Source organism: Thamnophis sirtalis, unplaced genomic scaffold (assembly GCF_051295495.1).
Source record: "Thamnophis sirtalis isolate CommonGarterSnake01/CBP01778 unplaced genomic scaffold, rThaSir2_p1.2 scaffold_11, whole genome shotgun sequence".
Lineage (NCBI taxonomy): Eukaryota > Metazoa > Chordata > Lepidosauria > Squamata > Natricidae > Thamnophis > Thamnophis sirtalis.
In genome coordinates, this window is record NW_028261391.1 from 8,995,275 (window position 1) to 9,022,880 (window position 27,606).

Sequence of the window (27,606 nt, forward strand, 5' to 3'; positions counted from 1 at the left end):
CTGGGCGCAGTGCGCATGAGCGGCGGAAGGCAGGGCCCGCGAGGAGGAGCCCCGGGAGCCGCTGCCGCCGCCGCCGCCGACCTCGGTCCGCCTCCTCCTCCTCCTCCTGCTCCTCCTCAGAGTCCTCCTGAGCCGGCCCGGCGGGGAGCGAGGCCCGCGCGCAGCCCCATCATGGTGAGAGCCCGCCCGCTGAGGGGAAAAAAAAAAACCGCCGCCGCCGCCATCGCCTGGCAACGCGCGGCCTAGCCGGTGGCGGGAGGGCGCGACCCCTCAAGGCCGCGCAGGGGGGGCCCAAACCCAGTGGGCAAAGGAGGGCAGGCCGGTGGGAAAAAACAGGGCGGCGGGAACCGCGGGTTGTCGCTTGGCTGAGGGGGGAAAGGGCCGCCTCTCATTCCCGACCCGCCCGGGATCCCGGGTCGTGCCCTTGCCGGGAGAGCGTGTGAGGGGAGCCTTCGGGGGGGTCGGGGATGACGGGTGGTCTCTCTCGCCCTCCCGGATCCAAGCCCAGAAGTGTCTTCCCTGTGAGGAGGAAGCCTTTGTGGGTTGTGTGTATGAGGTGTATAAGGGAGGATGGTGGTGGTGGTGGGATTCCTTTTGCCCTTCATCCCACAAGGGGTTGGGGTACTCTTGGGTGTAAACACCCCCCCCTCCGGTCCTCTTTCAGGTTTGGGGTAAATGGGCGCCGATGAATTGAGGGCTCTTTCCCCCCCCCTGAAGAAGGGAATGGAGGTGGATGGGGAAAGAGACGGGATCTAGGAGGAAAAAAAAAGTCAGGCAATTGTTTGGTCTTCATTGCAGGGAGGGGAGAGGGGTCAATCCGTGGTGGCCGAACCTCAGAAATAATACTTGCGATACTATCTGGATTTCTATAGATCAGACTTTCTTAATTAAGTAATAAGAGTTGCTCTTCGAACCTTCACTTTTAGCACATCATTAGTCAAAAAAAAAAAAAAAAAAAAAAGAAGAGGAAAAGCACTCATTTCTACTTGATTTTGCTAATTTAAACTGAATTTGATAATCTCTCAAAACAACAACAACAACAACAACCATGTTTGCCATATTCTGAAGGGGTAAGGTTTAATACTTGGATGTGATTGATAGAAACGTTTTAGCTAATAGGGTAAGTTTGCAATTCAACTAGTTTAACCTATGTTTACGTGCAACATTTCAGCAACAGTAGAAAACAATTTGATTATACATATTTACCAGGCAATTCCAAATAAAGCCGTAAACCCTTCATGATATTTAACTATTAACCCAGTGTTTTTCAACCTTGGCAACTTGAAGATGTCCGGACTTCAACTCCCAGAATTCCCCAGCCAGCGAATGCTGGCTGGGGAATTCTGGGAGTTGAAGTCCGGACATCTTCAAGTTGCCAAGGTTGAGAAACACTGTATTAACCCATCTTTCCTTGTGTGGTGCCAAATCCATCAGGTATCAAATCAGGAATTCCCCCCCCCCCCCCAATTTCATAAAAAAAGACACACACTTTCCATTGGAGTCCATTGGATCTTGTGTCCAAACATCCAGGAAGTGGGTGGGAGTGCTTACACAAAATTGGGTGCGCAAAATTTCCATAGACACGGTTTTTTTTGTGTGTGTGTGAAATGTAATGGTGGGAAAAGGTGCTGTCCGATTTGGGATGGTTTGATCTTCAGAAGGGACAGGGAATTCCTGCTAGCTGGAAGATGGTCTGATGGTGCTGGAGTAGGAGTTTGAAAAGGTGTAAATTCAAATCCTGTTGAAAGATCTGATATATTGGAGTTGATCATCATTCCTCCTCTGAGTCTGACTTATCTCGTAAGTTTGTTGTTGTTGGGAATATAAATTTAACAAACACATATATTAATTTCTTCATCCACGGGAGTCCCTCCCTGATGAAGAGATTTCTGATGGCAGATTTCATCAGAAAGGTGAAGCTATAGTGTGGATGGGTTTGGCTAAAGAGTGGTCTGTGAAGCCAGGAATTAGCTTTGTAAACAGGTGTATGAATACAAGCGATTGTAGAATATGAATGAAACCATGATTTAGTTTATTGGATAGGTCACATAAAAACATAGGTACAGCAGCAACTGCGGAGTTTTGTTCCAACATCTTGGCAAGAATGTTCTTGTAGAATCTAATAATTTAATAATATATCAATTGAATACAACAACAACAACAACAACAATAATAATACAAAAATGCCAAACCCAGTCTGAACATTTGTCTGACTTTGCAATGTTAAGTAGTGATAATAACAGTCCCAGGGTTGGTTTATTTGTTTATTTCTTATAAAAGGAACAGTTTTCTACAAGAAAGAAGAAACTAGACCAAAATCTGATGCCAACTTTCAGAAGATGATAAGGCAGTATTTGAATCATCTTGTCACTTTATTTCATCTCAAATGCCCCTATTCTCTTGCAGAAATCTAAGAGAATCTGGTTTGAAATAGCAGAGCTAGAATTTAATGGCAGATTCAGTTCAGTTTGGTCCGAATTTAATTCAGATTGTTAATTTGTTTTCCACTCTTGGTGTAAACTAGTATTACACATCTTTAAAAGTCAGTGACATCATTAATTACTGTTGGAATGCATTATGCTATTTAGGTCTTGTTTACTTGAATAGTGTCATGACCTTCTGAATGTCTCTCTCTCTCTCTCTCTCTCTCTCTCTCTCTCTCTCTCTCTCTCTCTCTCTCTCTCTCTCTCTCTCTCTCTCTCACACACACACACACACACACACACACACACACACACACACACGGAATTATCCTGGAAATTGAGGAATATTTGCAATTAATTTGATGGCAATGGCTATGTCCCACAAAACATTACTTCTATATTTAGTTGGTCAGTATTAGAGGCAGGGATGAGAACATGGGCCTATTCAAATGTTAACTTTCAGCTCATAGCATCCATATGCTTAAATTAACAACATAAGAATTCAGCAACTCATATTTTGAAATAGGCTGAGATTTTCACCTGTTTTCCTACATGGCTATGTCTTATGCCGAAAAACACTTTAGTTCCCAAATCTTTTTTTTTTTGCCATTGGGAATTCTTAAGTCTTCGGAGTTTTAAACATCTGTATTTGTAGGTTAAAATCTTCATATTTTCTTTATAGTGCACTCTTCAAATGATTTATATTGAAGCATATAGTCTGAAAATTCCTTTGTAATTTAGTTTAGAGCAGATTAGTATTGTAAATGAGTTTATAGTATTTGAAAACCTTTTCTTCTGTGTTGTGTGTGTGTGAATGTGTATATATGTGTGTGTGTGAACACTTTCTAGATACTTGTTACTTCAGTGATGTGCTGCCCAAAACAGCATGTAAAATTCTTCAGGTAATATAGTCAGTTGTACCAGGACTCTTTTGGTACTTACAATTGTGTTCAGGTGCAGTTAATTTTACCTTCAGTGTATACATCCAGGATGTTTCTCTTTAGACTAATTTATAGCCTCTGCATTTACCGTATTTTTCGGAGTATAAGATGCACTGGAGTATAAGATGCACCGGAGTATAAGACGCACTAAGGTTTTGAAGAGGCAATTTTTTAAAAATGTAGGTAGGTAGATAGAGGGATAGAGAGGGAGAGAAAGAGAGAGAAATACAGTAGGTAGGGAGGGAGGGAGAGAGAGAGAGAGAGTAGGTAGGTAGGTAGTTAAGTTGATAAAGGGATAGAGAGAGAGAAATATATATATACACACACACATACATACAGTAGGTAGGTAGAGAGAGAGAGTGTGTAGGTAGGTAGGTAGAGGGATAGAGAGAAATAGAGAGAGAGAGAAATACAGTAGCTAGGTAGGGAGAGAGAGCAGGTAGGTTGGTAGGTAGAGGGATAGAGAGAAATACAGTAGATAGATAGGGAGAGAGTAGGTAGGTAGGTAGATGGAGAGGGGAGAGAGAGAGAAATACAGTAGGCAGGTAGGAAGAGAGAGAGAGAGAGAGTAGGTAAGTAGGTAGATGTTTCCAGATGTATTTATCCATGTGCTGGAGAAGGAAATCGCTGACAATCTGCAGCACCTAATACTTTGTTTCTGCTGGCACAGCACTTGATCAGTCTAATTCTCATCAATTAGTTAAAGAGGTTCCCAAAAGGGAAAAAAAACATTTTTGCACTTTACAAACCTCCCCAAAATGGCCCGTTTTTCACAAAAACGGCCCCATTTTTTAAAAAAAGGCATGAATAGCCTTGGGGGGGGGGGGTATTTATCCCAGGAGCTCTCTGAAAGCCTCCATAAAGGTATGCACGGCCATTTTGGTGAAGGGGCGGGGCTTTGGGAGGCAAAAATGCTGTATTCGGTGTATAAGATGCACCCAGATTTTCAGCTTCTTTTTTAAGGAAAAAAAGGTGCATCTTATACTCCGAAAAATACAGTAGCTTCCAAGGAAGAGATGTGATAGGCCATTTCTCTATCTCTGGCAAAGTGTATTTGAACTGAACCAGCATCTAGTTAACCTTGGTTGAACTCAGAAACTAAGCAGAGTTAGTACTTGAACAGAGGGTACAATTTAAAATCCCAATGACATTGTCATTGCCTGGAAGACGATGACAAATAATTTCTTCAGTGTTACCAAGAAAACAGTACAGATGCGTTAAATTTATGGTTCGCATTTTTGCCTCCTGCCCTTCTCATCAGGCCTAGTAGGGAAGGCATGCTTAGGATCCCTTCCATCAAACAGTGGCATCCACAGCCTATATCCCCTAATCCTGATGGCCCCAACCATGTTAGTCTTTTTTAAAACTCTGAAGACCTGGCTGTTACCTCTGGCATTTGGGCCACGATCCAGGCAAACTCTGCTGGTAATGAATTTGATTCCTGTTGGTTTAACCTTGGGTTTCATTGTTGGTATCTTTTGGGTTTGGTTATTAATCCTTGTACCCTTCTCCCATAGTCATTGTTGTTGGATGGTTATGTAAATCATTTCAAAGTTGCTCTCGCACATATGTGCCAGTCATTCCCGACTCCAGGGGGCGGTGCTCATCTCCCTTACTAAGCTGAAGAGCCAGCACTGTCCGAAGACGTCTCCGTGGTCATGGGGCCGGCATGACTAAATGCCGAAGGCGCAAGGAATGCTGTTACCTCCCCACCAAAGGTGGTTCCTATTTTTCTACTTGCCTTTTTACGTGCTTTCGAACTGCTAGGTTGGTAGAAGCTGGGACAAGTAACAGGACCTCACTCCGTTACACGGTGCTAGGGATTCGAACCACTGAACTGCTGACCTTTCTGATCAACAAGCTCAGCATCTTAGCCACTGAGCCACCACGTCCCTTAAATCATTTAATTGAATCTATTTAAATAAGGGTGCGATGGCTCAGTGTTTAAGAACCTGGGTTTGATTGGAAAGTTTGACAACTTCTGAGACCTGAGCACCACTCAACGGGGAGAACTCCTGTTACTCGCCCCAGCTCCTGCCTACCTAGCAGTTTGAAAGCATGCAAATGTGAGCGATATTTATTTTAAAAATATGAATTTATATAGAAGGAATATCTTATTAAAAACAGGCTAAATTGAGGATTCCCTTATAAAAAGTTAAATGTTGCTTGCAAAACTGGACACATTATTATCCAAAATAATATAAAATGAGATTCGACAATAACTGTACAGTACTTCCACATTATAATTTCCAGCATGAGTCTCTTGCTTTATATTCCTAGAGCAGGGGTAAAAGAAAACGCTCTACTTTCTCAGGCACATTTTTCTGTGTGGTCCTGTTCCCTGTTGCCATTTTATACACGGCTCCAGGTTGACTCAGCTTTTCATCCTTCTGAGGTTGGTAAAATGAGGACACAGATTTTGGGGGGCAAATATGCTGACTCTGTAAACCGCTTAGAGAGGACTGTAAAGCACTGTGAAACAGTATATAAGTCTAAGTGCTATTGCTGTCAACTCATGCTAGTTTGCCAAAGTTGGAGTTAGCTAAGACAGTGTTTTTCAACCTTTTTTGTGCAAAGGCACACTTTTTTCATGAAAAAAATCACGAGGCACACCACCATTAGAAAATGTTAAAAAAATTTAATTCTGTGCCTATATTGACTATAAGTGTTTTTCCCACGGCACACCTTACACTATGTCACGGCACACTAGTGTGCCATGGCACAGTGGTTGAAAAACACTGAGCTAAGAGATAGAGGCAGATATATGTAGATGTAGCTGCTGTTTCAAGTACTGTTCTGGGAAACTAAAATGTTTACATCTATTGCTTGCTAATATTCTTTGTGGTTCATTGATAGACAATAACCGGTTTTGTACAAGACATGGAGCTAAAATGGGTACTTTGTGTCTTGGTGTGATGTATGTAGCAGGCTATCATGATATGCCATAATATTTAGCCCTCATATTTTTATTTACAGTAATTGAAGAGTCAGGTATAACATATACAAATTCAACAGAAACAATATAAAAATGTGAACAGTTAAATCAAAACTAAGATAGCAGAATGACTCAAGAGAAAGAGGAAAATTACATTAAGCTGACAATGCAGTGTAAAGAAATTAATTTGAGCATATGGGTTTTTACCCCTGAACCTCAAGTTTATAAAGTGCCATAAAATGGTTCATGTGTATTTGTTTGGGATAGCATATTATATGGCCATTGCAGTTGTGTCATGTTAGTTGTGCTTGAAGATCTAAATAACTTGGTAAGAGATAAACAAAGAATAAAATGTAAACCTTTGATCAATATTTATAAATAGGAAAAATGAAAAGAAGAAACCTCACTAAATGTGTCACAGCAGCCTCTATCCTATCCATAAAGGTAAAGGTTCCCCTCGTACATACGTGCTAGTCGTTTCAGACTCTAGGGGGCGGTGGTCATCTCAGCTTCAAAGCCGAAGAGCCAGCGTTGGCTCGGGGGTCATGTGGCCGGCATGACTAAATGCCGATGGCACACAGAACGCTGTTATCTTCCCACTGAAGGTGGTCCCTATTTTTCTACTTGCATTTTTTTATGTGCTTTCGAACTGCTAGGTTGGCAGAAGCTGAGACAAGTAATGGAAGCTCACTCTGTTATGTGCTGCTAGGGATTTGAACAGCTGAACTGCTGATCTTTCTGATTGACAAGCTCAGTGTCTTAGCCACTGAGCCACCACGTCCCTCATCCTATCCCTAGCCAATCCCTAATTAAGAACTGTGAGGAATATTTTTAAGGGAGATAAATTTCTATACTAGCCTTCTTAAACCAGGGGGAAAAGGGGTTACTTTAGATGAATATAGCTAAATGCTTGTTTTGTCATATGTATGTATCTTGTAGGAAAGTTACCCCATCAGATGATCATACTGAATGACTTAGTTGATGATATTTCCAGTCAGGGTATAGAATTAACAGTTGTATGATGTCTATCCGCAGTCATTGTCCAGAGAATGGTGTTTATAGTTTCACTGGAAGAATACGGTTTCAGTGAAAGTGTAATCTTAAAAGTCATACAGGAAGTCCTAAACTTATGGTTGGTTGCTCAGTGATCGCTTGAAGTTATGACAGATCCCAACAAAGAGACTTGCAACCCAAATTTGAATTAGAAGTTCAAATATCCCCCCCTCCCAATTATGTACCGTATTTTTCGGAGTATAAGATGCAGCGGAGTATAAGATGCACCAAGATTTTGAAGAGGCAAATTAAAAAGAAAAGTAGGTAGGTAAATAGAGGGATAGAGAAGGAGAGAAAGAGAGAGAAATATAGTAGGTAGGTGGGGAGAGAGAGTATATGTAGGTAGGTAGATAAAGGCATAGAGAGAGAGAAAAATAGAGAGATAGAGAAATACAGTAGGTAGGGACGGAGAGAGAGAGTGTGTGTAGGTAGGTAGATAGAGGGATAGAGAGAGAGAAATAGAGATAGAGAGAAATACAGTGATAGGTAGGTCTTTCTGCTGGCACAGCACCTGATCAATGTAATTCTCATCAATCAGTTAAAGAGCTTTCCAAAAGGAATAAAAAGTTTTTGCACTCTGCAAACCTCCCCAAAACGGCCCGTTTTTCACAAAAACGGGCCTGTTTTTCCCCCCAAAAAAGGAATGAATAGCCTTGGGGGGGGGGGCTTGCAGGGTGCTCCGGGGGGGGGGGGGAAATGAGCAAAAAAGGTCCATTTTTTTGCAAAAATGGGCCCATTTTTTATCAAAAAAATTGCATGCATAGCCTTATGGAGGCTTGGAGAGTGCTGCTGGGGGCTGGGGGGTGGGTGGGCAAAAAACGGCTCATTTTTTACTCATTTCTGCCCTCCTCAGCCCCCAGGAGTTCTCTGAAAGTCTCCATAAGGCTATGCACGGCCATTTTGGTGAAGGGGCAGGGCTTCAGGAGGCAAAAAAATGCTATATTCGGTATATAAGATGCACCCAGATTTTCAGCCTCTTTTTTGAGGAAAAAAGGTGCGTCTTATACTCGAAAAATACAGTAATTGTATTGTGGTCAAGTTGTTTGACCATGATTTATCCTAACCTTAACCCTAATCCTTGTTTTTGCCAGAAACTGGCATTTACTTTGACCACAAATGATGTTTGTGCCAGAAATGGGCAAAACCCTCCACCCCTTAATGAACTGTGGGTTCACCTAACAACCCCTGTGTTCGCTTTACAATGCTGCGTTCGCTTAATGACTACTGCAACTTGTGACCAAAATTGGCAGACTCAATTATGATCATAAGTCCAGGATTATCTAGGTACATATCACTGTGCATGATGCTGAATTTTGATACTGCTAATTTTTTCACATTTAACCCTCAGTCAAAACTTTCTTCTCTCTGCACTTCTGAGTTCAGTTGATGTCCTATTAGATTTCATATGAGAATAATTTAGAAGGAAATTAGGAATAGTATATTAGCCTTCTCATTAAGCTGTTGCTGCCATCTTGACTTTTTTGACCATACTTTGTAGACACTCCTGGTAAATAACCTTAGAGTCTATTATTGTCTTTTTAAAGCCCTCCGTTTTATAGGGCCTTTGGCAGATATTATGAAGGATGTTGAATAGTCTTGATGAGCCTATAAATTGCACTGTTGCTAATCCATTTAGAAATGAGTATTTCACTGTTAATTCCACCATGTAGTAAGCTTTTTTGACTTTTGAGGTGCCTGAAGCAGTAGTGAGCAACATGACTTGCAAGTAACTTTTGAACTCATCTGTGCAAAGTTTAGAAATCAATATCCTAATCGGGCTTTCTGAATGTCTGCCTTACTTCTTCCTCAACTGATATTTATCATGTATGGAGTTTCCTCCTTGAGGTATTTCCTTCTCAGGGCAAAACGAGTGTGAAGTTTCACTGCTCTTCTTTTCAAACTTTTTTTTTTTTTTTTAGAACAAGTTGAAGTCATCGCAAAAAGATAAAGTTCGGCAGTTTATGATCTTCACGCAATCTAGTGAAAAAACAGCAGTGAATTGCCTCTCCCAGAATGACTGGAAGCTAGATGTTGCAACAGATAATTTTTTTCAAAATCCTGAACTGTATATACGAGAAAACATTAAGGGATCACTGGACCGAAAGAAATTAGAGCAACTATATAATAGATACAAAGGTGAGTAAAAAGTTTTTTGTTAAGGCTTTGAATGGTTGAACTTAGCTGTAATTGTTGGTTTCAATGGGGGAAAACTATGACTGAGAAGGAGAGGCGTTTAGCCCTTAGATATTGCAACACAGTTTATTTATTTAACTACCTATTTAAAATAGTTCTTGGCCCATTCTTCCCCTAAGGATCTTAGGGAGGCAGCAAACATATTTATCGTCTGCTATATTACAGGTAGTCCTTGCTTAATGTTCGCAACTGAACCAAAAATTTATGTTGCTAAGTGAAACTGTTATTAAGCGAACTGTGCCCCATTTTATGACTTTTCTTGCCACAGGTAAGTGAATCAGTGCAGTTGCTAAGCAGGTAGAACATGATTGTTAAGTGAATCTAACTTCCCCACTGACTTTGCTTGTCAGAAAGTCACAAAGGTTGACTCCAAGATGCTGCCACTGTCGTAAATGTGAGTCAGTTGTCAAGCATTTTAATGTCAATCACAAAACCATGGGGATGCTACAACGGTCGTAAGTGTGAAAAATGATTGTAAGTCACTTTTTTCAGTGCTATTGCAACTTTTAATAGTTACCAAACAAATGGTTGTAAGTCATAGACTACCTGGAAAAGGAACCATTCACTCACTCACTCACTCACTCACTCACTCACTCATTCTATACCCCTGGCCTTCTCACATATATGACTCTGAACGGGCTAAAATTGGTGAGTAACTTCACCCAATGAGCTTCTTGATTGAGGGTGAATTTGAAGTCAGGGAGTTTGAGCTACGTTCAAATACCTTGCTAAATTAGGGATCTCATGAGATACCATAACTCAGGGGTCAGCAACCCATGGCTCTGAAGCCGCATGTGGCTCTTTCATCCCTCTGCTGCTACAGCTCCCTGTTGCTGGTTGGCTCCACAATTGATAGGGCTTTCATCTGGGACAGGTAGAGAAAAAGGACGCCATGCTAGGAGGAGACTATGATGGGGGACCAGACTTCCGATCTGCTTCAGAATGGAATTGGGGGGCTTCCGGTTAGGATCTTTGTGGCTCTTTGAGTGTTTAAGGTTGCCCACCCCTGCTATAACTCATAAGACTCAAAAATCATGTCTCTGAAATCCAGCCAAAATGATAAATTTCCTAAAGCATATTCTCCCCTTCGGTTTTTTTTTCCTTTTAGGAAAATAAGGATGGAGAGGAAGGCTAGAACTGCTCTCAATTTCACCCTTAAACCCCAACCCCAATCCCAAATTTCTTGAAAGATTAGCCCCAAACAATCCTTGCTGCTTCCACGCATATCCCTGGAAGGCCACCTTTCCCTTGGCTAGGAGACTGGATTGAAATTTTCTGACTCAGAGGATATTTTGCTCATTTTGTTCCAGAGCATAATATTGGGAGGAGGGGGGCCTTGATAGAGCCTGCTGTGTCTGAATTCAACCATTTTTGGTTTATACAATAACCACAGTTTTAAGAGATTATAACTTTTGTCAAATGTGTAAATATTGTAGTTGACTCAGAGCAAAAGATTGGGGACCTTCTAACTTCAAAAGCCACGTTTGTTCTCGTGTTCGATCTAGTTACCTGATTTTGCCCACGTTTCTACTCCGACTTTCCTAATAATTATTTGTCAAGCCATTGCTTTTCCTTCTACCCAGAGCCTCCTTAATCAGAGCTGCCTCTTAACGTGGACTTGCAGGGAAATGGATTAAAAAAAAGTCCTTCATGAGAGGTGAATTGTGATTTATTCTCTCTCCCCCCCTTGCGAAAGAGAAAACTGACCCATTTTCAGTTGCACTTGTGATTCCCGGCAAGAGAAGGACTGCGAGACACTTCTTACACATTTTATATCGCAAAGATTGATGTTAAATGGCAACTGCCAGCAGTTAAGGTCCCTTGAGTTAGAAATTAGCTTCTCACTCACATGATTGGTCTTGAAATCACACCTACCGGTTCCAGTCTAGTTGGAGTACTTAATTCTAGGAATGTTTAAATATTCAATTTTTTTTCCCTCCTTTAAGATCCTCAAGATGAGAATAAAATCGGCATAGATGGCATACAGCAGTTTTGCGATGACTTGGCACTAGACCCCGCCAGCATTAGTGTCTTGATAATTGCCTGGAAGTTCAGAGCTGCGACGCAGTGTGAATTCTTAAGGCTGGAATTCATGGATGGGATGACAGAACTTGGGTAAGTGCTGGGGTCCCTCCTGTGATGCATGCAGAGCCCTTTGGGCTAAAGCAACGTTAAAACCCTGCCCATAGGCTATTTTGTTTTACAGAAAGGCATATTCACTCTTGATTTCCTGCCTACCAGGCTCTGGCCTAGTTGCGCATTGATTCTGGCAAATAACACTTACCAGCTCCTTTGTGAACTATTTTCTTTGCTTTTCTTTTTAATCCTCAAGAGTAAGGAGCACAGTGGCTTGAGCGTTGAAAGGCTGGGCAGGAGGTTAGCAAGCCCGCCTTTGAGACCCGAGAACTGCCATGGAGTGGGGTAGGAATCTCACTCTTTACTCCAGTGCCTGCCTGCATAAAAGGAGCCCCCAACTGGGCGTCCCCAGGGCAACGGTGATTGTCACCAGCAGCTAATCCTTTCAACTGGAAGCCCCTCGGTGCTTCTGACATGAGTGCCAAACCAAAAATAATCATCAAGAGTTACAGCAATGGTTTTTTTTTCTTCCAAAATTGGGTTGCTTTTAAGATATGTGGACTTCAGCACTCATAATTCCCCAGCTTGCGGGCAGAGGTGGTATTCACTTATGTTTCCTATTGGTTCACAAATGTGAGTGCACGCGCATCCCATCCGTGATTTCCACTACCGGTTTGGGTGAAGCGACAGAATGCCATCTCTGCTTGCTGGCTGGGGAATTCTGGGAGTTGAAATCTACACCTCTTAAAGTGGCCACGTTTGAAAAACACTTACAGGGTCATGGTGATGGTACAGTGACAGAATTAAGAGGGGCAATATTTTCAATCCCCTTTTTAAATGGCGTTTTTGAAGACTTGTGTTTAGCTTTTGTTTTTTTAATTGTCATAGGTGACAGCAAGCTGACTGAAAACTTGTATTTATTTTTACTATACAAAGTGGAAAATCATTGTATTTTATTGCCGTGTCCATTAGGGCCAGAAAACTCTCTTTTTGTATGTGTCATTAAAATATCAGATGAGACCATACCTGGAAGTGTAGCAGACAATATTCCTTACAGATATATCGGTACTAGAACTGAACTTGTGTATTTGTTTACTCTTTTGGCAAGTGTGTTGATGTAAGGTGTGAGAAAACTGTGAAGCAACATAGATGATAGTGTTCCATATGGCAGCTTTTATACTCCCGATGTTTTCTGAAATGACTTTGTTTACTGGCAAGATCAGGAAAATGTACAATCTATCAGATAATTGATTTAAATATACAAAGAGCTGACTTTCTCAGAAATTTCTTTTAAGACGTAACCTTTTTCTGGTATATATTTTTGGCCTCGGTTACCATATTCATTGATTCAAGCGAACGAAGGGAAGCTGTGATAATTCTTGCAGAATTGTTCTAAGCCTCTGCCTTGTGTGGAAATTTTTATCCCTAGGTGATTTGTAAATGTGTAAATTAATTACTATTTTAATGAACCAAATCGTAGAGAATGTCAAATATCATCCATTCTAAAAGCAGTAATAGTCCTCGACATACAACCACTTGTTTAATGACTGTTTGAAGTCACAATGACCTTGGAGAAAGTGATTTATGACTTGTGCTCACATTTACAATTGTTGCACGTATCCCAAAGTCATGTGATTGTAATTCCGGCATTGGGCAACCAACTCCCATTTAGGACCAGTGGTAGCATCTTGGGGGAGGTCAATGATTGTGATTGGATAACCTTTTTGTCGATTTCCAGCAAAAACATTCCCCATTGGGGAAACTGCATTCACTTAACGACCATGTGATTCACGTAACAGCCATGCAAAATTGTCATAAAAATGGGCCCAACTCAACCTGCAATTGCTAGGACTTAGGACAGAAATTCCGGTCCCAATTGTGGCCATAAGCCAAGCACCCCCTATATATAAAGGATACAGGTAATCGTTGACTTATAACCAGAATTCAGCCTCAGATTTTTGTTGCTAAACAAGGCAATTTCATGAGTGAGATTGGCCTCATTTTACGGCCTTTTTTTTGCCCCAATTGATAAGTGAATCACTGCAGTTGTTAAGTGGATTGTCATTAAACAGATCTGACTCCCCTCCCTCACAAGCGTTGCTTGTTAGAAGCCAGCTAAAAAAGTGACAAATCAGCAATTTCATGACCCTGGGATGATGCAACTGTTATACGTGCACGCCCCTTGCTCAAATTGTGATCACGTGACCATGGGGGTGTGTGCTACAATGGTCATAAGTATGAAAACCTGGTTAAGGTTACTTTTTTCCAGTGCTGTTGTAACTTCGGTCACTAAACAAATGGTTGTAAGTCGTGGACTATCTCTGTCGGTACAGTTTGTGGAAGGATTTAAAAATATGCAGGCTAATATACTGACTGAAGGAGAAATAAAATCTTTTGATGTGTCAATACAGATGTGACAGCATAGAAAAGCTAAAGGCCCAGCTTCCTAAAATGGAACAAGAATTGAAAGAGCCAGGAAGATTTAAGGACTTTTACCAGTTTACTTTCAACTTTGCAAAGAATCCAGGACAGAAAGGTTTAGGTATGTATGCCACCGTTTCCTAGCTCAGGCAGAAGGGACTCGTGTCACATACCATGTTTCCCCGAAAATAAGACAGGGTCTTATTTTCTTTTGACTCCCGAAATAAGCGCTTGGCCTTATTTTCGGAGAGATCTTATTATTTTTGAGGTGCAGGAGGCGGCGAGCGTGATCACCCCATGGCTGTGGTGCAATATTTTCAGAGAGGGCTTATTTCGGGGAAGGACTTATTTTAGCCCATGCACTCAAAAGCTTGATTGGTCTTATTATCCGGGGAGGTCTTATTTTCAGGGAAACAGACTACCGGAAAGTAAATTGTTCAGCAATCACTGTGGCCGAACAGGATGATGGAAACTGCCTTTTCCCCTCAGGTCTGGTGCCGTTTGATCGAGACAAACCCATCAAGGTCCCTCAGCACGTCCCAAAGGTGCTTCTCCCCCCCCCCCCCCACCAAAAAAAAAGGCATTTTGGAGTTGTTGTTTTTTCTTTAAAAACATTTTGCTTCTCATCCAGGAAGCTTCTTCAGTTCAGAAGTTCACTTCTTCGGAACTGAAGCAGCTTGGATGAGAAGCGAAAGAAAAAAAAAAAAACCAATTCAGTTGCCTTTTTTTGGGGGGGGGGAAGCACCTTTTGGGACAACCATGACCTGGATGATTGAGAATCTCCATAGACATTCCCCTCAGCAAAGTGTCGTTTAACAAAGTTGTAGTTTGCTAGATAAGCAGCCCTTAAAAAGGTGCTGTCAAAGCTTTGGAAGTGTTTAGAAGCATTTCTAGCTTTTCCTCCTTGCTTGAAGGGCTTTGTTGTTGACCAAGACAACAAGGCACCCTTGAAGTTTAGGGTAGGTTTAGAACAAGGGTCTCCAACCTTGGCGACTTTAAGACTTGTGGACTTCAACTGTGGGAGTTGAAGTCCACAAGTCTTCAAGTCGCCAAGGTTGGAGATCTCTGGTTTAGAAGCAAACACCTGCTTATTGTGAAGAGCTCAACAAGGGGAATAAGGGGAAAGGGAAACTCCATTGTAAACTTTTGCTTGCTTTAGCCCAGTGTCTAGTTGGGATAGTCTTCGATGGAGGTGAAGGTGAAAAATCCTGAAATTCAGGAACTTTTGAAACATCCTTGTGCTACAGTATTATTATTATTTTTTGCTTTGATGAATGATTCATTCCAGAAATCATTCTGGATCATAATGCTTTTTTTTTTTAAAGAAAAAAAGTTAATCTCTTTAATGTTACAGATTTAGAAATGGCCATTGCCTATTGGAACTTAGTACTCCACGGAAGGTTTAAATTCCTAGACTTGTGGAACAGATTTTTATTGGTAAGTGCAAACATTAATTGTTTCTAACAAATACATACATGTTGAGTATGTGTGTATATCGTATGATCAATACCGTTATGAAACGGGTCTATCTCAGGATTTTTTGTCTGTGAACATAATAATAGGTCATTAAAGCAAATTGGCAGCTTTTCTCCTCCCTGCTGATAGTCCTTGACTTACAACTGATGGCTTAGTGACCATTCAAAGTTACACAGACCTTCCCAAAGCTACTTAAGACCCGGATATAAAGTTCTGAGAGTCAGGCTCTCCTCCCCCCCCCCCCCAAATCACCTGATCATATTTCGGAGGCTTATAGCTGTTTGTAGCATTCCCCCAGTCATGCGGCCATAATTTACTTTTTTGGGGGATGGTGGTGGTGTCAGAAACCAGTTTCTGGCAAAAAGAAAAAACCCAACCTACCCATTGCTGGATTCATTTTGTGATTGCTGCAAAAAATGATCATGAAATCTGGCATGTCTTACAACTGTAATTCCAGGCACAATTATGGTCATAAATCAGGGGCCCCAGAATCACTCGGTTGAATTGGGTTGGAATGAATGAATGAATGAATAAGAAAGGAAAGAAGGAAAAGAAAGAAAAAGGAAGGGAAGGAAGGAAGGAAGAAAAAGAAAGAAAGAAAGAAAGGGAAGGAAGGAAGGAAGGAAGGAAGGAAGGAAGGAAGGAAATAAGTCACAAATCCCCAAAGCCCTTCATGGCTTGGAGCAAGGTTATCTGAGGGACTGTCTCTTGCCAGTCACATCTACCCAACCCATCAGAGTAGGGAGGCAGGGAATGCTGCGGGTTCCATCCCTGAGGGAGATATACCTGGTGGGACTCCCCCTCTGGAACATCATTCCCCTAGAGAATGGCCCCCACTCTAATACCTGGTTCTGCCAGGGAATCTGGGGAACCCAGAGCAGGAATGGAGCCCATTCAATGACTCGATCATCTGTCGCTGAGAGGTGGGGGTGATTTTATTATATTAATTTATCTGATTCTTTTTTTATTATAGTTTTTTTAATGTGGTTTTAAATGATGTAAGCTGCCTTGAGTCACCATGGGTCGAATAGGCAGCAATATAAATTAAATAAATAAATGATTGAACGAACGAATAAATAAATGAAAAATCTGTAGAGTTTTAATTGCAAATTTTCGACCCAGTGAAATTTTGTAGATTGAGCAAAGGAATGTGTAAATTCTCCGGTCGTTTAAAATGTCCCCCGTCCATGGGCTTGAAAGTGCTAGGAATTGCTGAGTGGACCATATCTGCTTTTGTGGATTCTGCATTAAATCTGGTGCAAAGCCTTGAGGAGGCACCATTTTAATTGTGCCCCCCACCGAGGCCTCCTTTGATGGCCCTCCCCAAAGCAGCACAAAGCCTTCCTCATTTTGAGCACTGCACTGGAGCGGCCCCTTCAGTGGAAGGGAAACAATCTCTCTCAGTGCTTTGAAAATGTTGAAGCCACTTGCCTCTCCAGTCCTGCTTTATTCCGGCCAATGAATTAAGCAGCTCTGAGATGCAAAGCTGGGTCGCTCTGCAGAACCAGGATGCTCAGCAGGTGATTCAGATATAAAGGATCTGAGAGAGAGAGATCATTTCTGCCTTGCTGCCCAAGAACTGTGAAGAGAAGTTCTCCAGTCTTGGAACCACGACGTGCTAAGCTTCAAGTCCTTTTGAGGAGTCAGTGGATAAGTAATGTCTTGAATTATGACGGTGGGATTTTCTCTCTCAAACAGGAACATCATAAAAGATCTATACCGAAAGACACTTGGAACCTTCTTTTAGACTTCAGTGCAATGATAGCAGACGATATGTCAAATTATGACGAGGAAGGTAATGTTGCTGCTTGATGCCATTGGAACTCTTTACCCAAGAGTTCATACTTTAACAGATGTTCCCGAGTTGGCTTCCCAGCTCCCAATTTTTTATTTTTATTCCCCCCCCTGCTTTTATTTTTATAAATAGCTCAAGGTGGTGAACACACCTGCTACTCTTTCCTCCTCCTATGTTCCACACAGCAACAACCCTGTGAGGTGGGTTGGGCTGGTAGAGAATGACTGGCCCAAAGTCCCCCAGCCACTGTTCATGTCTAAGGTGAGACTAGTGAGACTAGCCCAAAGTCACTCTGCTGTCTTTCATGCCTAAGGCAGGACTAGAACTCTCAGTCTCCTGGTGATTGGCCAAAGTCACTTAGGTAGCTTTCATGCCTAAGGCCGTGCTAGAATTCACAGTCTCCTGGTTTCTAGCCTGGTGCCTTAAGCGCAAGACCCAACTTGCTCTCTTTGTACCACCGACACTGCTAAAATCCATCAGTCATTTTCTTCAAACCTTATCTACAATCTGATTTGTCCATCAGTTCTCAGAAGAGTTTTTTTTAAAATAAAAAATAGTGAAGAACCCGGAGAATAAACAAAGATCTGTTTGTCCAACATCTGAAAATAAGAAGGGTTGGTCATTGCCCTGAAGGCCCTGAACTTAATCCCAGAGAGCTGCCTTTAGCAAGCTATGGTATAAAACTTGGCTTTAAAATGAATGGTGTTCAATGGCATTCCCCTGCTATGAGGTGGTGTTTTTTCTTTCCTTATTTCAACAAAACCAGCTTGCCAAACTAGCTACTGCTGAGTCACAAATTCTGCCGTGTTTCCCTTCTGCAACTCACCAGATCATTGCCGGGCAAATGGGATGCATAATTTTAACATTCTGTCACACCTTTTCCTGTGTATAGTTTTTTCCCCCCCTGATTGCTTCAGAATAGAATAGAATAGAATTCTTTATTGGCCAAGTGTCATTGGACATACAAGGAATTTGTCTTTGCTGCATATGCTCTCAGTGTACATAAGGACAATAAAAATACATTAATCAAGAATAAATAGATACAATAATACAATACAATACAATAGCAGAGTTGGAAGGGACCTTGGAGGTCTTCTAGTCCAACCCCCTGCCCAGACGGGAAACCCTTTACCGTTTCAGACAGATGGCTATCCAACATCTTCTTAAAGACTTCCGGTGTTGGAGCATTCACAACTTCTGGAGACAAGCTGTTCCACTGATTAATTGTTCTAACTGTAAGAAAATTTCTCCTCAATTCTAAGTTGCTTCTCTCCTTGATTAGTTTCCACCCATTGCTTCTTGTTCTACCCTCAGGTCCCTTGGAGAATAGTTTGACTCCCTCTTCTTTGGGGCAACACCTGAGATATTGGAACACTGCTATCATGTCTCCCCTAGTCCTTCTTTCTCTTAAACTAGACATACCCAGTTCCTGCAAATGTTCTTCATATGTTTTAGTCTTCAGTACCCTAATCCTCTTTGTTACTCTTCTCTGCACTCTTTCCAGAGTCTCCACATCTTTTCTACATCGTGGCGACCAAAACTGAATGCAGTATTCTAAGTGCGGCCTTACCAAGGCATTATAAAGTTGTATTAACACTTAATGTGATCTTGATTCTATCCCTCTATTTATGCAGCCTAGAACTGTGTTGGCTTTTTTGGCAGCTGCTGCACACGGCTGGCTCCTATTTAAATGGTTGTCCACTAGGACTCCAAGATCCCTCTCACAGTTACTACTACTGAGCAAGGTACCACCTATATTGTACCTGTGCATTTATTTTTTGTTGCCTAAATGTAGAACCTTACTCTTTTTCACCATTGAATTTCATTTTATTAGATAGTGCCCAATGTTCAAGTTTGTCAAGATCCTTCTGTATCTTGAGCCTGTCTTCTGGAGTGTTGGCTATTTCTGCCAGCTTGGTGTCATCTGCAAATTTGATGAGTTCCCCATTTATTCCCTCATCCAAATCATTGATGAAGATGTTGAAGAGTACTGGGCCTAAAACAGAGCCTTGGGGTACTCCACTGCATACTTCCCTCCATGTAGATGCAGTTCCATTGAAGACTACACAGTGAGTGTGGTTGGTCAGCCAGTTACGAATTCATGTAGTGGTGATGCTACTACTTTATCTAGTAGTAGGTTATGATCTACCTTCTCAAATGCCTCACTGAAGTCCAAGTAAACTATGTCGACGGCATTCCTCTGGTTCACTAGTTTTGTCACATCATCAAAGAATGCAATAAGATTAGTCTGGCATGATCTGTTTTTGACAAACCCATGTTGGCTTTTGGCTATTACTTTGTTTGCTTCTAGGTGTTCGCTAATTCGTTGCTTGATTATTTTTTCCAGAATCTTTCCTGGTATTGACGTCAGGCTGATAGGTCTGTAGTTTCCTGGTTCTATTTTCCCCCCCTTTTTTGAAGATAGGAATCACATCAGTTCTTTTCCAGTCCTCTGGCAGTTCCCCGGTGCTCCAGGATCTCTAAAAGATATAATTCAGTGGTTCTGATATCTCGTCTGCCAGTTCCTTCAGAACCCTGGGGTGTAATCCATCCGGTCCTGGTGATTTGAACTCGTCTAGGGTAGACAGGTGCTCACTTACCGTTTTCTTCCCTATTTCAATTTGTGTTCCTAATCTGATTTTTGTGGTGCTGTTTTTGATAGGTTGGACTGTTTTATCCCTTTGTGTAAAGACAGATGCAAAACATGAGTTAAATAGTTCTGCTTTCTCCTAGCTGCTTGTCACCTTCTTGCCACTTTCTCCCAGCAATGTTTCCTTGAGTTTTTTCTTGTTTTTAACATGTTGGAAGAAGCTTTTTTGTTATTTTTTACTTTTATGGCAAGCCTTTCTTCATTGTGAGCCTTAGCTTTCCTCACCTCATCTTTACAGCCTCGGGCTATTTGCTGATATTCTGCCTTAGTTACACTTAGTGATAATCAAGGTTACTAATAAGCTATCAAATTGTACTAGGAAACAAAAACAGTATAAATTGAAAGATACACGCAACATAGTCAAAAGTGGAAAGAGATAAGTACTAGGAAGGATGAGAATAATAACAATACAGTCTTAGTAAATTGTTTGACAGTGTTGAGTGAATTGTTTAGCAGAGTGATGGCGTTCGGGAAAAAACTGTTCTTGTGTCTAGTTGTCTTGGTGTGCAGTGCTCTATAGCATCGTTTTGAGGGTAGAAGTTGAAACAATTTATGTCCAGGATGTGAGAGGTCTGTAGATATTTCCACAGTCCTCTTTTTGGCTCATGCAATGGACAGGTCCTCAGTGGAAGGCGGATTGGTAGCAATTGTTTTGAAGTCTGTGTTTGTCTTGTTTGGTTGCAGAGCCAAACCAGACAGTTATGGAGCTGCAGATGACAGACTCAATCCTGTAATAATTTAGAGCCTGATTCTTCGAGGGGGGGAGGGGGTCTCCCTTTCCTACAACGAACCTTTCGAGGTATTTAGATCAGTGGTTTTTTAAAGTCATTCTGGGAGCCCCCTGAGGGTCGCTCAAGACCCTCTCAGGCGTCAAAACGATTTGCCAGATACTGAAGTTATTTGCAAAAATTTAAATCGGCGTCACCCTTATTATTTGAATTTACTATTGTTATTTTCTCACAATTCAAGAAATTATTATTTTATGAATGTGTCAATTTTAACTTTCAATGTGGTAAATATTGATAGATCTTAACCCATACAAATAAAAGCTGCTTTGGGGCTCTCTAAATTTTTTTAAAGTGGGAGGGGTCCCAAGAGCAAAATCTTGAAGAAATACTAACTTAGATCATTCTTTTTAAAAACGCCCTTGCAAAATAGTTCATACCAGTTGGTATTATTGTTGTTGTTGTTTTGCTTTCTTTGTTGAGAGAAAAGGGGAAACTAGTCCAGTTTGTCCTCTTCCAGATTCATTGGCTACGGTTCCCTGGGGCTGATTGCAAATACACTTTCTGGGAATAGGGGCAAAATTTTCCAGGATGAAGATGCCTTTTTTAGCTTAATTCTGAATTTCTTAGGCCAGAGTAAAAATAAAACTAAGGAAAACTTGGTTCAAGGAAGGAAAGAAAATCTGGGTGGATATTCAGTGGGAGAAAATGCGTTGATCCTCCCATTTTGTAAAGCAATGTCCATTTGACCAGGGGTCTCCAACCTTGGCAACTTTAAGACTTGTGGACTTCCATCTCCCAGGATTCCTCAACCAGCTTTGCATTAGATTCTGTTTAGCAGAGGTTTAATGGCTGTGTGGACTTGGATACAAAGGACAGAGCTTTTTCTAAAGCCTGTTTTCTTTGAAGAACTTGGATAGAAATGAGGAAAAATCTCAGACCTGCTTTATTTTGGAACACTGGACCTTGTTTATGATATCCCTGCAAGCTGTTGTGTTGTGGCCCAGCAGGAGCCGTTGGAGCTGCCACCAGACTCCGACAGCGAGGGGCCCTATGAGTCAGCCCTGGAGGATGTGGAGGACCCTGGACAGGGTTCCGACTCCGAGCAGGGCGCAGAGAGACTGGTTGGCCACCAGGTGGCGCCTGAGCCTTGGACCAGTGGGGAGGAGACAAGGGAGAGAGATTCAGAAGCCAGCAGTGAGTTGTTCCTGGATGCATGTCATCAAAGAGCTACTCCGCGTCAAGAACAATTACGCAATTACAGGAGGTAATTGCGCTCAGCTGGTGGTCATTAGGCTCCTCTCCAGACTATAAAAAAGACTGCTTGTGACATGCCCCCACGCATTGACTAAAGAGAACGTAATTAACTTGGTAGGCTGGATGGCTGCTAAGGTTTGTCTGAGTTGTCTGTGTTGCTGCCAAGGTTTGTCTGTGTTGCTGCCAAGGTCCTTATCTGTTTGTTTGCTTGGCTTTCAGCCACCGAGATTCTGGTCTTGCTATTAAAGGACATTCTAATTAAGCTTGTCTCGGCTTTCGTTACTGGATGGAGGAGGAGGTCAGAACATGTTGGCACGCAATGACAAAAAGCTTAGCCATCACTACCCTATAGTGTCTTCTTGAGGGAGGAAGTTGAAAGAGTTTGTGTCCTGGATATGAGGGGTCTATAGATACACTTCATGCACTCTATAGGTCCTCAATGGAAGGCAGGCTGGTTGCATTGTTTTTTTTTCCCTGCAGTCTTAACTATCCATTATCCGTTGTCATTCTACGATCTAGAAGAAAAAAAAAAACCACCACCACCACACAGTCTTCAAGTAACATTTTGGGAATATTTAATCACTCTGCCTTTTTCTGCTCTCTTTTTCTCCCCCAGGGGCCTGGCCTGTTCTTATCGACGACTTTGTGGAATTTGCACGACCTCAGATTGCTGGAATCAAAAGTACGACAGTGTAGGCTCTCGGAACCTTCTAACATGTACCTAGTCTGTACAAATAAACATAATGGGGAAAAAAATTGCAGTCCCTTTCTGCCAATGACTGAACTGGACCGAAGACCAATCCTCAAGAGATAAGAGCTGAGGGTGGCTGCAAACTTGTAAGGATTATACCTTGGACCATATCAGACTACAGGTGGCTTGGCCCTCTCTCCCAGCCTGGGCTGCCCTAACCCCTCGGAAACTCCAGCATTGTGGATATATCATCTTGCCCCCCCCTCCCCTCCCCTGCTGTTTTTTTAATGGAACCTCCTAATGCTTTCCATAGATCTTTCATTATTTTTGGATGACTCTCTGACATTTCCGGTTTCCATACCTAAAGTACGTTCTGGTTTTTGTTTTTTCTTTCTTCACCAAGCAAACTCTTTGGTATTCCCGTTTCACAGTCCGATCTCACGATCCAACGTGTCCTAATTCTAAAAAAAGCCGAGAGGAAAAACAAAATTTATCTTCAGCTAACATATTTCGGGGCTATCTGCAACGACTGTGCTTGAGACTATCCTAAAACAGTGTGTTTGGATCCATTATCATTATTATTATTGTTTTTCAAATGGTCGATTTACAGCTGTTGTCAGTGTGAGTGGCAAGGGCTTTGTTGTCGTTGTCGTCGTTTGCTTGTGCGGTTGAAAACGGATGTAGAAACGACCCAGCAAAAACCTGGATTTTTGTCCCTCTCTGGAACAGGCTTGCCAGCTGCATCGGTGCGTTAACACCCAGGTCAGCTAATGACTTTGCGGTGTCCTTGATGTCAGACGGATGCCTCATGCCGATGGAGGAAGCTTCCTTTAGCATCCTTGCTTCTGCTGACGGGTGTTTTTTTTTTTCCTCGCTGACGAGCACAACAGTCCTTTGGCCACCTTGTTTCTGCGCCATGTTGTCTGTGTGGCATCAAAAGAAAAGAGGATGATATTGGAGTCTGAACACCGGTGGCATTCCTGCTAACTTAATTGGGTCGCACTGTTTCTCAGGCAGGTGTGGGCACAGCTTCATCTGGGAATTGGGTCATTATCCCGTATTCCCAAAGGGAGAGAGAACCTGTCCACATTTGATAACATAACTGCTATTTCTGTCTCTTATTTTTTTTACGGAGTGGTTGAAATTAGAGCAGAGGTCTTCAAACCTGGCCACTTTAAGACTTGTGGACTTCAACTCCCAGAATTCCTCAGTCAGCTTTGCTCTGGGAGTTGAAGTCCACAAGTCTTAAAGTGGCCATGTTTGAAGACCTCTGAATTGTATTATTGAGCCTGGCTGTTCTTAAGTTCCAATAGGCGAGGCTTTGCCCAGTAAGAACCAGTGGGCACTCTAATGTGGGAATAAGAAATTGCTCACCGTTGCTCTTAGACTTACCCAGTCTTATTAGTCATTCATTCATTGCCCAGTTTTATTAGCCTTGAAATGTTCATTTTTCTCTTCAAGGAACTCTCTCCTTCCCCCTCAGCCACTAAGTTCTACTGAATTGTTAAGACTTGAATGCAATACTCAACTTGTAATACTTGCCACCTTTTTATAAAACTCTTGATTTGAGCCCAGGAAGGTTTTGCAAAATAACCATGAATGTAATGCAAATTTATTTCGAGGCTGAGTAGCATAAGCCAAACCCCACTGGAGGGTGAGTAGGACTGCCACGAGGGAGCCCTCTTCGCCTCTGGTGGGTTCTTATTTTACAACCACAGTTCACTGTGATCATCATGCAGAGACATCCCAGCTGCCCAGAACAAGCTTTTTCTGTGGGCCTATGCAAACCTCACCAGCCTGATGCCTGCGAATATTTAGAATTTCAGATTTGACCCCGGAAGTAGATGGTTTGCAAGTCTGATAGCCTCCAGATGAGGGAAGGGTGTTAGATAGCAACTACGTGAAGAGGAAACCTCCCTCTTTACATTGACTACAGTGGGGTCTATGTGTGGAGTAAATACTAACTGGAGATCCCGCTTAATCCAGGGCCTTCTCTGTTGGGTCATCCATCTTTTCCATGCCACTCCAAATTGTATTTGACGTAATCCAGCTAAATAGTTTTGGCACTTTCTATGGAAGTGAGAGAATCCTTTTTACTTGATTCTGCCATTGTCTACACCGGAGAGTAGCTATGTACTTTACCATGTGGCTGGATCATAACTAAGACTAAGGCGGATTTAATGTTTTTAGTGGTAAAGGGAGGGGGAGGGAATCAAAGTTGTCCTTTTGGGTACCAGCAAAGGGGACGGGGGCAGGTAGCAACATGGGCAATGCCCTTATCATGTCAATGCTGCAGCTTGCACCAGACACGCATGTAAGTGTAGCATTGGCATGAAAACACCATGACACACGTCATTGAGTGGCCACTGCAACTTGCTGCAGATACCACTAAGTGGCCCCAGAGACTTGCATGTTCCTTGCCCACCTACCTACCTACATTGCCCGCTTCTCTTTTCCAGCATGAAGCATATTTAGCTTTGAATTTCACTGAAGTTCGATGCTAACACTGCTTAGTTGAAAACCAGGACATGGACTTTAGGTCAGGAACTAGCCCGAGTCTGCAGATTGCAATTATTGCAAAGTTCACCGTTTTTAAACCTGTGCTGAAACGGAAAGGACTTAGCCAGGCGAGAGAAGCAGACGGACATCCAGCATTTTCAGGTTTTTCAATCATGATGAAAGATTGAAAATGCTACACTCACTGTGGTCCCAGTATGTTTTGGCTTGCCACACTATTTTTTTGTCCAACCGTAGACATTTTTAAAAAAATACTTAACACTTGTGGTTTTAATTCTTTGTGTTTTTATATGATAGCAGCACTTGAAATACCTCCTGGCTTTTAATCGTTTTAACACCACTTTGCCCTTTCCTTAAACAAAAACATAATCGTTCGATAGAACAACATTGGAAACATGGATTCGAGGTATTTAAAGAAACTCCTTTGTAATATTTAAGAATGAGAAGGGCAAGTTTGATATAGTTCATGATGTTTTCTTGCTAATGTCTCTTGTATCCATGTCATTAAAATGCACTTTTACGCAGATGCTAAAATAATAGGAGGAAAAAATCTTAATTGCTTGATTTTTATTTTTAAAAACCAACTCTTGTCAGGATCCTACAGCCACTCCCTTGGTAACCTTTTGGAAAAGTTTAAGGAAACCATTGAATAAAATTGGAAATCTTTTAGCTGCTGGAATTGGCAAAGTCAAGTATGTTATTTACTCTTTGTTTCTTCTCTTGTGTAAATATCAGCGAAGACTTGAATTATGAAAACTCTACAAAGGGTGCGTGTGCTGTTTTTTCTGTCTTAAAATTTGGGTACAGCTTTCTCAGAATGAGTCATTGATGTATGCTGTGTATTTTTTGTGTTTTAGTGTGTGTGTGTGTGTGTTTCTTTTTTTAAATTTTAATGAGATGTACTGAATTCTATCCCTGTGCTGAAGATTAGGGCATAGATGCCATGTTGTTCTTGTTTTTTTTTTAAAGATGATTCCTTTTGCAATGTTGAGGCCTTTTCAACAAAATGGAATTTGCCATCAGTTTGGTACTACACAATTTATAATTACTGTGTAATTATAAAACTGCATTACATAAAAGCATTGCTGTCTTAAGTAGCAGAAAAACTGAGGTTGTTTGTGTGATAGCATTCTTGAATTTTAAAAAGTGATTTTAAATCCAGAGGCAAAAATGGGTCACCTGCTTTTCAGTGGGTCGTGTTCTGTCTAAAGTGGTGCTAGGGTTTGACTGTGTTTAGTGGCAGAAATATTTGGCTTAATTATTTGTTTCTGAATGTAAAATGCCTGGCTCTAGCAAAGACTAAAAATGTTCAGACATATCCCCATGTATGTGTGCATGATTTTTTTTTAAAAGAAGTTTTAAAAATGTAAACTGAATTTCTACTTGGGTTGATTTAATTAATAAAAACAACCCACGTGTCCATCTCACGGTAACTTGACCCTTCCTAAATCATTTTCCTTTTGCCAAATGCCAGACAAGCAGTAAATGCTTAATCTCATCTACTTTTGGAGTTTTATTGTCAGTATGTAAGACTAGATCTTCTCAGCCATGCAGATCACTTGGTAATTTTATTTCGGTCACGCGATCAACATTTTTCTGTAATTTGAATTGTAACTACTGAGAAATTAAATACTTTCCGGCAATCCAGAAGAGTCAATAAAATACTATGCCCTATTGTCATGGCAAAAACATTCACTTGAATTATGCCATTGGAGAAGAAGCGAAAATGACTGTTTCTTGATTAGTTTTATTTTTTTTAAAAAGATCATGGTGAGGAGAGGAATAAGAGAATGTTGCAAATTAACATTGTGCTTGCCATAAAAAACAAACGAACTAGATTATGGTTGCACAAACAGAGGGTTTCTTTTTCCCCAAACATGGTTTGAAGTTTCTAATTTGTGGGGTGAGAAAAAAATAAGTGGTACCTTGATGTTTTCTTTGGTTGGTCCAAAGCTATGAATTGTGAACCTGCTAAATAAAGTAACTTATTTCTTCAAAACTACCCTGTGATGCCCCTCTGAAGGACTTTTTTTTTTAAAAAAACCTAACTTTAAAAGAGTTAAACACAATACTTATCATTAAGTATGGCCCAAAGTTTTGGTTGGTCAACTTTTGAGCAACATGTGCAGATAACATTTGATTTAAAAAAATTTTTTTTTCATAAAGACGCATGCAGTATATGAAGATTTTCATTTGCTGTTGAGACTGTTGAGTGCCATTGAATGAAAACTTGGTCTCTGGCAGCTGTATGGATAAAGATCTACCATTTTGACCAGATCCCATCAAAAACCAGTCTCTCCTCCAAGGACATTCTGTGGCTGTCCCTGCTCATGTCCACCCATCTTGTTTTTGCCTTTTAGCCCTTTCTCCGACCTTGCTCGTGTTTTTCTTGTCCATCACTTACTTGCATTACATCCCCACAAAGAAGGTGAGTTTCAGCCTTTATTTGGCCT

General features: G+C 41.5%; 1 protein-coding gene across 1 annotated transcript; it reads left to right on the top strand.

Annotated features, from left to right (window-relative positions):
* Window positions 1–26,651, top strand: DCUN1D1 (defective in cullin neddylation 1 domain containing 1). Its single transcript, XM_087725183.1, has 7 exons — window positions 1–174; window positions 9,272–9,488; window positions 11,492–11,660; window positions 14,033–14,163; window positions 15,397–15,479; window positions 17,217–17,313; window positions 22,562–26,651. Exons 1-7 carry the CDS (start codon window positions 16–18, stop codon window positions 22,639–22,641), a joined length of 936 nt encoding a protein of 311 aa, XP_087581309.1. The 5' UTR covers window positions 1–15; the 3' UTR covers window positions 22,642–26,651.
* Window positions 26,652–27,606: the final 955 nt, after the last annotated feature.

Excerpts from the sequence above, each read along its gene's own strand:
- DCUN1D1 (XM_087725183.1), top strand. The coding sequence starts at position 16 with ATGAGCGGCGGAAGGCAGGGCCCGCGAGGAGGAGCCCCGGGAGCCGCT. Across the intron at positions 175-9,271 it reads CCGCGCGCAGCCCCATCATG|AACAAGTTGAAGTCATCGCA; the intron begins GTGAGAGCCCGC and ends TTTTTTTTTTAG. Across the intron at positions 17,314-22,561 it reads GTCAAATTATGACGAGGAAG|GGGCCTGGCCTGTTCTTATC; the intron begins GTAATGTTGCTG and ends TTTCTCCCCCAG.